The sequence below is a fragment of the Onychostruthus taczanowskii genome, unplaced genomic scaffold (assembly GCF_017590055.1).
Source record: "Onychostruthus taczanowskii isolate IOZ18803 unplaced genomic scaffold, ASM1759005v1 scaffold16, whole genome shotgun sequence".
NCBI lineage: Eukaryota > Metazoa > Chordata > Aves > Passeriformes > Passeridae > Onychostruthus > Onychostruthus taczanowskii.
The window spans coordinates 7,108,208-7,120,886 of record NW_024498795.1 but is presented as its reverse complement, the minus strand read 5'-3'; the positions used below and the strand labels follow the sequence as shown (position 1 = coordinate 7,120,886).

The 12,679-nt window shown below is 40.9% G+C and overlaps 1 protein-coding gene across 2 annotated transcripts; it reads left to right on the top strand.

Moving 5' to 3' along the window:
• The first annotated feature begins 3,429 nt into the window (after window positions 1-3,429).
• Window positions 3,430-11,079, top strand: LRRC30 (leucine rich repeat containing 30). 2 transcript variants are annotated; one of them, XM_041399368.1, is made up of 2 exons: window positions 3,430-5,420; window positions 6,560-11,079. In XM_041399368.1, exon 1 carries the CDS (start codon window positions 3,487-3,489, stop codon window positions 4,513-4,515), a length of 1,029 nt encoding a protein of 342 aa, XP_041255302.1. In that variant the 5' UTR covers window positions 3,430-3,486; the 3' UTR covers window positions 4,516-5,420; window positions 6,560-11,079. The 2 variants fall into 2 exon arrangements, with proteins under 2 accessions (XP_041255302.1, XP_041255301.1); XM_041399367.1 differs by having other exon boundaries at window positions 3,430-5,470.
• The last annotated feature ends 1,600 nt before the right edge of the window (window positions 11,080-12,679 follow it).

Here is a 12,679-nt window from a genome sequence, read left to right as displayed (position 1 = left end):
CAGGTCTTTTGTGAACTCATCTTCAGATTTTTTTAGGGCTGACAATCCTGATTTCTTAAGAAAAAAATCTAATAATTTGCATTGTCAAACAATGTCAGAAAATATAGCTTGTCATTTTTGTCAGCTTACCAGTTTTTTATCATTGCTAATAATGCAGTTTCTTTTATTATACTAGTTAGACTACAAAGTCCTTCAACAACCTTTGGGTTATTTTTTTCCCTTGAACACTAACGTTTTTGTTTAATCTACAAAATTATTATCAAGTACACTGTGGCATATAAAGCCCACCAATTTGGGCTTCCAAACCTGCATGAATGAAATTAATTTCTGCTATTTGCCAGCCTGTGTGGACACAGGTCAGTGCTACCTAAGAGCATTCCAAAGGAATGGATCCATCCTCACAGTGCAGCACAGCAAGGGCCAGGGCAGGGCAGCAGGCAACACAGAGAAAAGGGAACTGAAAAGTGTTTTAACAAAGCCACTCCAGGACACCAAGAGACAAGGGACTATTTTTGTACAGAATTTTAGTTCCTGAGATGCCCAGATGAGGCCACTGTGGCTTTGTTATCTCGATTTAAAGAAAAATTTAATTTGGTTACTTCATAGTTTCCCATCTCCACAAATGCAAACATACTCAAATGACCTGTTTTTCTGATGGAGAACAAAGAATAGGAAATGGTTTGTCTTTTCTCTTTTCTTTTGTTTCACACAGTGGTAATGATACTCACAGAGGCAGGAAGGGAACTGGACAATGAGAGCTGCAGATGTGGAATTTCTTTTTAAAATCCTCTTTGCTGCTGTTTGATGTCTGGCAGGCAGTGGAGATACAGCAGGAGATGCTGTGAGGCTGAAGCAGAACAAGCATTTTTCTTTGATAGAGATCCCTCGGTGAAGCTATCCAGAAACAGCCCAGGCCAGGCTCTGCTGGGCTGTATCACAGGCCCGGTTTCAAATGGACAGTGTGATGCACAGCCAGGGAAGGATACAGAGCACTTTGGCTGAGTCACGCTGTTAGGAAACGAGGATTTCTGTGGTGAGAAGCCACAGCTGGCGCTGCCAAGTCCCCAGGCAGTAAACTCCAGTGTGTTTTGGAGATGGGGACAATGTTCTCATCCAAAAATATCTGGCCAGCCATGGGGGGAGGCAGTGACTACAGGGATACTGTGCTTCCTTTGCTTTGGTTTCATTTGTTACTAAAAGTGACCAGCAGAATAAAGAACTCTGCAGCGACCATGGGGCCATGGTCACAGGGGAGAGCCCAGCCACAGGGAGCAAAGCCAGTCTCTGGCAGATTCTGGCAGATTCTCTGCAGCAGGTTCCTCATTTCAGAACTGAGACAAAAAGAAGGGAAATAACTAATCTTACCAATGCTCCCTAAAAAGCCTTTTTCTTCCCTTTGCATTTGCCACTGCAGAAGCAAAATGCCACGTTCAAATCCATGGATGCTCTCTGATAATAAGTGCATTTTTGACATCAGCTGGGCTGACATCCCAAAGGCAGAGATCATGAGGGGCTCATGCTTTCACTTCTCCACCCATTTCGGATGAAGTGCCACATATTAGGGCCCCATCATGCAAGGCCCAGTCTTGCCCAAGCCATTGGGTTTCCTCTTCCCCCTGAGCATCTCCTCTGCCTGCAGCGTCAGGGTTATGTCTGGCGCTCTGGGCAGCATGTGGGGATGACGAGTAGCAAGAGCACTGAGTCAGTATGGCTGTGATGGCAATTAGGATAACATTTGTATGTAAACTGACAAATACTGGCAAAAAGCTCTTGTGAGGGAGGGATCTGTGACTCACAGGCTGCCAGCTCACTCTAACCAGATACTACCGGCCTCAGCCTTTTTCAGGCTCACCCAGGCACTCCAGAGAATGCAATATTTCAGCCTCGGCACCAGCCGGTTTTATGCCACTCAGCCCTGTTCAAACACAGGTTTTCATTGCGTGGCTCACTCAGCTCCCACCATCTCGCACTGCCTGCTGTGGTCCTCACTGGTGCAGGACCCCACTCGTCAGACACAACTGCAGGGATGCCCCCCTGTTCCCTCTCTTCCCAAGCAGATGTAGCTCTGCGAGCTACATCTCAAAGGAAACTGCGTGGTGCTTGGCAGCAAGAAAGGGCTGTGGGGATTGACTCCAAAGTGGTTGCTGGAGTGCCTTGACTTCCAGCTGCAGTTTTCTGCATAATCCTTTAGCATTGGTGCTAACACAAGGTTTTAAGGTGAGAATCTCTGAAACGTAATGGTAAGGGAGACTACATTCATCACCAAATCTCTCAGAAGGCAGCAACACATCTTCATCACCATGGATTCGATGGAGAGGAAAAGCCCTGAAAAGGGCTTGCACTATTTGAAAAGTGCACTATTTGCACTTGCACTATTGAAAACCCTGCACCATCTGTTGCAATTTTCACCTAGTTTGGATGATACCTGAAGTTTTTGCAGATCATTTTTTTGGTCCCCTTGAGTTTAAACTTAGTGCATATGTATTCCTGTAGCAATACAATTTCCTTTCACCAGCAGAGCTCACTTCAGCTGTTGTTGGGTATTATTATACCTCACTGCTCATTTCCTCTTCCACCAGCCCCTCTATTTTGCATCTAAATGTCATTTATAGTTCAAGCTATCTGACTGCTAGTGCCCCTGTACCCCAGAATAGCCCAGGAAGATCTGAAAGTTCACAAGGAAAGGGACATCAAGAGGCTCCATTTTCTAGAGTACAAAAGAATCAGGCCCTAAAAATCTGGTTGATAGATGTGAAAGTACCACAGGACATTTAGGACTGAGTAATTTGGTTAGAACTGTGTGGTATGACTGCTCACGCTTGGTGCTGTGGGTAGCAAGAAATCATCCAAGTGGGCACAGATACTACTGGGCAAAATGTCACTGCTGCAGTGAATTTGGCACCCTTTCTGGAAAGAAAGAGGTCAATCCTCACAGCAAAGGACATATAAAAGCTAGAACTTTTTGTGAACATTATTTTTGTTTAACTTAGCAGAAAACAAGGACTGACATAACAAGTCTTTATCAGTGTTTTTGCAGCATGCAAAATTTTCTGGTAGACTGGTAGCTACTTCAGAGATATCAGGAACCAAAATAAAAGTGATTATGAAAACATCCTTTAAATCTGAGCTGAAATGATGGCTTCTTTGCTCGTTTCCTTCCTTAGCTGGCTTGTTTGTTTTTTTTTGAAATCACTCTTGCTAATTGTCCTGCAGTCATGGTATGTACCAGATAGCCAAGAAAGCTGACATGGTGAAGTTATATACAGCATCCTTGTGACCTTTTTGCAGTGAAGATACATGTCTGTCCAATAAAGCCCAGGCCAAATGACAGTGACAGCTGTCTTGTGGCATTCAGTTTGAATTGAACAGGTTTGCTCACAAGTCAGGAGCAAGTGTTTCATTACAGACTGTGCACCAAGATCAGCATAAGCCCCCAAAAGTGAAACTTTCCCTCAGCAGCTATGGAAACTGTTCCGCTGGACTGAGATGCACTTCACAGGCTCCTCCCTGTCTCCTTGCTTTGACTTTCCCACCTCCAGCAGGCTGTCATCCTCTGTTGGCATTTGCATATTGCAGGGGAATAAAACCTCAGTTCTCTCGGGGGTGAACCAGAGTGTTATGGGAACTGAGCACTCAAAGAACGAGGAGCGAAGGAGCATGGTTTTCCTTAGGAAAGGCCCGAAGCTGCCTGCATGGGAAGATGCCCTTCTAGCAGGGAGAGAGCCCAAGTCGCTGCTGAAACGGGGATTGCGTTATGTCAGCTTGAGCCTCATCATGAAAGGGATGACCAGCACGCCCGATTTCTTGTGGGGACTGCATGAGGTGCAGAAGCTGAACCTCTCACGCAACCAGCTGGTGGTGATTCCTCCTTCCCTGGGGAAGCTGGACAGGCTGGTAGTGCTGAACTTGGGTGGCAACTGCCTCAAGTGCCTACCTAAGGAGATTGGGCTGCTGAGGAACCTGAAGGTCTTGTTCGTCAATATGAATTGCCTGAAAGAAGTGCCAGCAGAGCTCAGCTTGTGCAGGAAGCTGGAGGTTCTGAGCCTCTCACACAACTGCATCTCACAACTGCCTTTGAGCTTCACTGACCTGACAAACTTGAGGAAACTGAACCTCAGTAACAACCGCTTTGTTCAAATTCCCCTCTGCATTTTCGCCCTGAGAAGCTTAGACTTCTTGCACCTAGGGTCCAACAAGCTGGAAAACATCGCAGAGAGTATCCAGTATCTGGTCAACCTGCAAATCTTTATCGTGGAAAATAATAACATACGCAGTCTGCCGCGTTCCCTGTGCTACATCAGCACTCTGGAGTTACTGAACGCTGACTACAACGCCATACAGACCCTCCCAGATGACCTGTACCTGCTGCGCCGCCTGCGCCGCATTGCCTGGAACCCCATGGACAAAGGGCTCCACATCGCCCACAACCCCCTGTCCCGGCCCCTGCCCGAGGTCGTCGAGGGGGGGCTGGATGCCCTCTTCAGCTACCTCAGGGACAAAAAGGAGCACAACTGAGCTTCCGCTGAGCTTGGGATTAAGCCTGTCATCAAGACTCAATCGCATCAGAGAGCTTTCCTGCACAGGCATTTCCACTTCATAATGCTTGGATTTTGAAGGCTATGGATGGCTTTAGTAACAGTTGGAGGAAAGCAAGTAAAGTATGATGGTCTTGATTAAGTATGGGAAGAGCAAACTTTCTAAAAATAGCCACTTCTGTAACCTTCACTGTTGTGGTACTTGGGGGTTTTTATAGAAAAAAAATACAACACAGTTGTGATAAAATATTTGCTCTTCATTTGATAGGAACAAATTAAAGCAGACTGCCAGACATGCAGAAATGTGTATTTGACAGCTATCAGGCTGAAGAAATATTAATATTAGTTAGACTTTCTCTCTGTGACTGCAATTGCATTTCTACTCCTGCTCACTTCTTCATACACAGGTAAACCATGACATAAACAAACACTGCTGCCCAAGTGAATCTCAAGGAAAATGTTTGCTTTTGGCAGTGAATATATCCTGAGCTATATTAGCTCACAGACAATATATTGCTGGTCAGTCCAATACCATTTGTTGTTTACCCCACAGCTGTGCTCTGGCCCATATAAATTACAGGTAGAGATTGCCAGTGACGAGGCAATTTGCCAACTCTTTGGAAGTAGATCCCGAATGTCCCCAGAGCTCCTGCTTCCTCTGGTGAGACAAGCAGCCCTTCACATGGAGCCTCCCAGGATGCTGAGAGCAGTGCTTCACATCAGCTGGGAGCAGCATCTGCACAGAGCACAGAAAGGACTGTGGCTTCTTCCCTGACACAAAGGATGGAGTTGCTCATTGCTAGATGTACAACTGCTCTCCTTTCCCATATCCTGCAATCCGAGCTATGGAGCAACTTTACTCAGGAGGCAGTACATCTCCTAAAGGTGAAATATTTCTTTCAGGAAAAGCAGCATCAACCCAGTCATCACCTTAAGTAAGAGCTTCAAAAACAAATAGTTATTTCTGGGATTTTCAGTATCAGCCAGTAGCGTAAAAGTCAGGTCTTATGTGGTTTCTCATATTGATCTTCTGTGAATGTCCTTCATCAAAGTTTTATCTGGTAATAAAAAGGCAGTATGAAAGAGCTGTTAACAATTTATGCAACTTGGGGCTTTTTGTTCCCTCACACCAGTGTAAAACAGAAACAGCTCTGTTGAAATCAGTTGAGATAAACGCTTGTAATGGCAGTGTAAGAAAGGAGTGAGACTGTAATTCTTGAGCTAATTATGAGTATTCAAAGCCATTTTTAAAGTGCTTCCTATGTCAAATCTTAGGCATTATTTTCTAAATCTTAATTTGTTAAAATTATGAAAGGTTGTGAAAGACTGATCCTGCTTCTAGTGAAGTTAATGGACAATGCCTGCCTGAGGGAAAAACTCCTCAGCAGAGGTAGGAGCAGCCTAATAACAGCAGACAATTATGTAATTCATAGATACATGTGAGTAAACCACCTTTGGTCACACTGACATTATTGGTGTGATGTTGAATGCCAGCAATGAGGAATTGGTGCTCACAGAATATTCCACCCTGGGTCTGCCTGACTTGATATTTTATTGTGTTGGATTGTTTTGTGTATGATTTGTTATCTTAATTGAGAATTTCAGTGTTAGGCCCAGAAACCAAAGTCTCCAAGTATGCAGTCAAGGGCAAATCTTATGTTTCTAGCAAACATGAAACAATTTTGAAGGGTATTTTTGCTCAAGCACTAAGAAAACAAAGCAATAAAACAAATATTTTGTGAATTTTTGTTACTTAGTATGTGTTTCAAATGCAAATGTATTTTATGTGTAGCTTTACATATATTTATTTCACCCATGCAAAATTCCAAGTTTTTAATGAACAATGCATCTAATAAATTAATGCGTGATTCCATTAGCGACAAGGAATAAAGCTGCAATTATTTTTAGAAATACCAACAGATAATTCTTGGAGGGGATTATGATCAGATTATTAACTTTTCTAAATGCCCATTTCATATCCTTAAGACTGGCATTCGTGTAAACACTGCAATATTGCTTTGCAGGAAAATTAGATGCCTATGGCATTAATCACCTGAAAAGATTTTCCACATGTCAGTACCCAGGATTATATGACACCGGATAGCCTCTGATGTGATCTGACTAGAAGAAGTATGCACGGTAATTTACAAGGAAGATATGAGGCTGGACTCTGTGTGTTCATTAGGATACCACTATGAGGGTGAGAAACACAGAACAATTCAAGAAAATGATCTCCAGACAGAGGATTAAAAGGCAAATTTGACATAATCAAATGTATCTGCAAAAGCGGTTATAATATGAAGTGCAATACCAATAATTTAAAACTAAATTATTCAATTGAATAATAATGACCTTTTACTCAAGCTAATAAACCTTTGCAAGCATATGAAACACATAAAAGTGACTGCCTTTTTAAACAGAATAATAAAATTGATTAAATAAATGGTGCTCTAATGTATAATTCAGATTTCACCATTAAGAAAATAATTTCTACTGATCTGCTTTAGTATTTTTTTTCATTCCTCAGTCAAGGCCCCTACAAATACCTTTCTCAGAGATACAGAAAATTATATCTCATGATAGGGTAGTGCTCTGAATTCTTCATGTAAAAAGAAAAGACTGTATGCCACTGTTATTGTATAGAAACATGCATGAAAGGCAAATAGTGACATATGTATTTGCATCTGAGTGGGAGGAAGACAGAAGAGGCAAGCAAGGGCACAGGAGGGAGATAGAATCTGTAATGTCACGTGCTGGCTCCAGTTTTGAGCAGGGCATTAGAAAAGAATTGGTGGATCTCAGTGTTGTCATCTGATATTAGCTGTGCAGATGACAGGGAAAAAAGGAACTGAAAGGCTGCAGGGCCTGTAGTCATATCTCATCATCTATGACAACAGTACCACTTCTGTGTGTATCAAATTATACAAGTTTAATTTTATAACCTTTCAGAGGACTGCATGCGGAATATTACTCTTGTTTCTAGTAAGCACTGAGGTTTTGTCATCCTAAGCCTCACAGCAGTATAACTTTTGATGCATCTATTATTTTTGGTTGTGGTAGTGTTCTTCAAAGGAATGGAACATGTGGAATCCACTCGTGGAAAGAATCCTTTCCAGGCACAGTAGCTTTTCTATGGCTGTCACTCAGAGAAGCTCTCAAGGTGCTTAGAAAAACTCTTGAGGTGGACAAAAGAAAGGAAAAAAAAAACAAGAACAAAGTAGAAAGAATATAGTCAGGGGTCAAGTTGGTTGGGATAAATGTAATATACACTAGGGCTATAGAATCTGCTTCTCAGCTGTCATCAATCACTGGTTGTACATTTGGTCAGATCTGGTGAAAAGGCTCCACCTACTCTGATTTTAAATTGAAAAGAAAGCTGTATTCTCTGTAAAATTGAAAGTCTAGTCAGCAAGCAAAGCCTTTGAAAACTGGAAGACTTCAGGCTTTTGGCCTAACCAAAGTCAGTGATTCAGCCTTTGACTGAAAGAAAAAAAATTTCTTCTGAAGTGTTGCACTAACACCTGACTGGAAGTTGATGCTGAAATATCTCGTACCTGCTGCTCTGAGGCGACCTGCCAGCTCTGGCACATGGGCCAAATTCTTAATGTCACTTGTGACTGGTAAATTCCCAAACACCTTGCCTCGCCCCAGCAGCCACTTGGGGCGTGTCACCTGGCCAGGAACACCACTCCATTACATGAGCAAAGCAGCAAGAACCTACAAAGACCAATTTCCAAGATGTGGAAATTTTCCAGGATGCAGCATTTCAAAACAGCTTTCTGAGTCCAATTGAAACATCTTGAAATTCAGATTTAAAAGTCTGTGATTATTAATCTGGATGAAAAATATGTCAACTTTTTATTTTGGCCAAATTCCCAATATTTTCTCCATACTTTTTTTTCATTTCCATCAAAATCCTCCTTTTTTGTCAACATAAAGAACAGTTTCTAGTCATTTTACTATGAGAATATGCATTGTGCAAATTCAAACTTTTTGGGACATAAATGAAATAATTTTTTATTATGTTACAGGTAGCTTCAGGAAACCAGATCTCTCAGTTAATAATTTTAAATCAGTGAAGGAAGAAAAATCTATTACATTGAAAAATATTACATTGACTCTGGAGAGATTTGTACTTGTTATTTACTTCACTAGGCCTGTACGTTACTTGAAAAAACATAACACAGCACATAAGTTTTTAAATTAGAAAAATCATTGATACTTTAGTTTATTTCCTTAAACAATGAAGAAGAAAGCCTCAAAGGCCTTCATCACATGAGAGATGGAAAGAAAGAAGGAGGGAGGGAGGAAGGGAGGGAGGAAGGAAGGAAGGAAGGAAGGAAGGAAGGAAGGAAGGAAGGAAGGAAGGAAGGAAGAGAAAATTATTTGATTTCACCAAATTTCAAGGGTAAATTTGCTGAACAGCCTTCAGACAACAGTCCTTGAGTAATTCAAGGAGTGTTTTGAACTGCCTGGCACAGTTCTAATTAGTACACATGAAAATAATTATGTAAAATTATAAATATATAATAATTTATAAAATATTAAGAAAACATGTATATTATTGTTTTGCATGTTCTTCTGCCATTCTCACATGTGGGAGCTGAAATCTTGAAGTAGTTACAGATGAAGGAAAATTCTGGCTCTAGAAGGGCTTGTATTTATATGAGATTATATGCTCTTCCCTTATATGTGGGAAAACCCAGAATTAAGACCTCAGTAAATGTTTAAATGGGCATAAGGCTTTAGATATATTGGTACAGAGGTAGGCTTTAATACACGCATGTGGAGTAAGTCTGAAAATCCTTTTATAAAATTGCATGATCATTCCTCTGTACAAGTAAGAGGCAGAATAATAATTACAAAAGATGACCCTCCCTTACTGATTCCATACATTTGTCTGTGGTGCAACAAGAGCCAAGCAGCCTTCAAAAACCACCCGTCAGCACTGCCCAGCAAAATCAATAGTATCCTGCACCAGCACAGCTGCCTACAGCACAGGACAAAACCTGAAATTTATGCTCCAATGTATGTGGAGTCACATCACGCATGGCTAAATGGTAGTTTCCAGCAAAGCAGGAAGTGTATCAACAGCTTCAGAAAAGGTCACTGCAAATTATGCTGCCTCATAAAGTGAGCTTATCCAGGCAGAGTGAAAAGAAGAGCAAAGGGCAGAGCTATATGTTTTCCTAGGTCTCCTAGAGGAGTTTCAGATACCATAAATTCATTGATGGAAAACCTGCTCTTAATTTATACTTCCCAGACATTAAAAACCAAAAATTAATCCTTTGATACAACTCTCTGAGGGAAATATGTATTGCTTCATTTTCTTTCTGCTCTCCAGCCTTTGCATCATTGGAATGTTCACAGAAGCAATGAATTGCTTTTCTCTTCCTGCAAAAACAGCATTGCCTTGTGTGGGTGGGTGTCAAAATGTACAGAGAGATGTTTTATCTCTCATCCTCTACACAACGGGTGCAGGACAGAGGAGCCTGACAGACTCCACAACCACTGGTGACAGGATGAGTAACATACCCCAAACTGGTGTCATGCTCACGACACCAGCTTTATGCGCTTGCCTTCGAGGTATCAGGCAAGGCAGTGGTTATTTTCCAGACACTCTTTCCATGTTTGATTGGGAGAGATGGATGCAGAGAGCTCCAGGTCATCTACAGACTAATCTAAGCATGTGAAGTAAGGTCAGTGAAGCTGTAGGGTACCAAATGCCTTCCCTTTCCTGGCCTTCCTTGCCTCTGCAGCATGTGTGCAGAGGGCACAAAGCACCATCTCTTAGCACAGTATAACATCCAGATTTGCTGAGATGTGTCAGAGAAACAGCAACACACCTACATTGCCCTGTGACAAATGTTTTTGATGTCAGGAAATCCTTTCTCCCTAGCTATCAAAATGTTCCACCTCAAAACAGCTGTAAGCAGGACATGTTTAAAAGAATTCTTGTATTTTTTAGAAACAGCATTCCAAAATTAGCTAAAAGAAACTACCAAGTGAGTAAAGCAAAGCTGTTATAGTAAAAAATTGCTTCCACCTAGAAAATATGGTTGTTATCATTATACTTTCCTTGCTTGTTCTCTATCCGGTTTTTTTGGGTTTTTTTTAACATAATGAAAGTCTCTATATATATACAGGTTTCTGTACTGGCCCTTGCATGTATACATACTTTTACTACAGAAAACAACACAGGCTATTATTGGTTCCTAAATTGTTTGTGTAAACAGAGAAGTCTCTCCGGCGTAATCTAGTGCCCTGTGAATGGCTCTGATAGGAGAGCTGAAGAATACAGAAGAATAAAACCTTCACTTTGGGAAATTCATTCAACCAAGTGTGACTTGGTTAAGATAATGCCTTTCCACAGCTATTGCTATGCACAGGGGTCCTCTATATCTTTCAGCACACTTATGTTCCCTTTCCAGTTTGAAAATAGCACGGTGAAGAATGGCATTTGTGTGTTCTGTCTACCTACAAATGAAGCCATAAAAATAACAACTTTGGGTTCAATTCATTAAATGAAATTTCTCTGACCATGTGTGTGTGCCTTTGTGTGTGTGTATGTTTGGAGGCATTTTGGAGGTCGTTACCGTGCTTTGCAATGAACTATATGAAGAATATGTATGAGCCAACTGAGAAGCAGCATATTCTGCAGCAAATAAAATGCTGATAATTAAACATCTAAACAGGTCTTAAAACATATGATGGTTAATTATGTTGCTTTTGAATTACTTACACATCAGTTTTCCTCTGTGTTTTTTACCATTAGATATCACAAAGTTCTGTGACATTTTTATCAATCTATGTGGGGATATAAAATATGGAAGAATTCATATTTGGTCTTTTTTAAAATTGATCAATAATCATACAAGAAGACACATTCATTTTCTGTCATTAAAGGTTTTGTAGCTCTCACAGTAAACAATTTGAAATGCGTTCTTTATCTCATAAAAGAAGAAGCTAAATTCTATACAGCCTGCTTGTCTAAGAAAATCATATATATCTGGATGCTTCTGGAGTCCATTTTGGCTTGGATGTTTGTAGAAGGCTCAAGTGGAATCTTCACATTAAATTTATATTGCAGCTCCTAGAAAAAGTTGATACAAAATTTTATTTAACTTTAGAAGAACTTTAGTAGGTGATTGTTTGTAAAAAGCTGATGTTTTTCTTTTAACCCTGCCAACCAATATCCATATTTTATTTGGGTAAGCAAATACAACACTCTTTACTATGAATCTACATAGCCTCTTCTTATACCATGAAAAATCTTAAAGCCAGTATCTCACAGATTTCAGGCACTGCATTTTCTAGTCCCACTTGGAGGAACAGAGATTGCCCTGGTCTAAAATACACCCCAGAGACTGGAAAACAGAAAGGAAATGAATGCTCTTAGAAATGGTGAATTTTTGTTTTCAGAGAGCTCATGTCAGACATAGATTTAATTTATTTACCATCAGGCTCAAAGTTATGAATTTACAGCAGTTAAGATGTTTCATCTTTCTTGGACTTGCATGCTGATACTGGAGCGTATGGGTGAGAAAATTTGTCCAGCATGTCCAAGTCATCATAGGGACACCAACCTTAGGGGAGAATATGGAAATTCACTCAGAGTTCTTCCAGATGTATCAGGTGTCCATTAGAAAGGCTATTTAATGTTCTTTAGCAAGGCTAATACATTGCAAAGCAGTGACATTTCAAGACTTCTCCATAAAACTAATAGCCTTTCTCAGAAAGTAATTTTCACATTTACATCCATTTAGCACAGTCTAGATTTGGATAAAGACAAGCATCGCTTTTCTCTTGCCAGTGTTGCCAGGGTGATGATCACCAAACTGCCCCAACAGTCCTTCCTCTCTTGTACACTCCCAAACTAGCAGCTGGCTATTCTGAGGGGGACTTAGGATTGTGTGCACATTCAACAGAAAATGCACTGCAGAAAAGCCCCACAATTGCCTTGCCACAGTTGATCCAAGCAACCAAATATTTTAAAATATCAGATAATTAATAAATACAAAGAAGACAAAAGGAAAAGGATTACAACTTCAGAGGATGTTGCCAGACATTTCATCACTGTAGCAAGAAGCCAGGAGAACTGATGTACATTTCTCCTGTAGTAGTGATCTGCATTTTCCCATTAA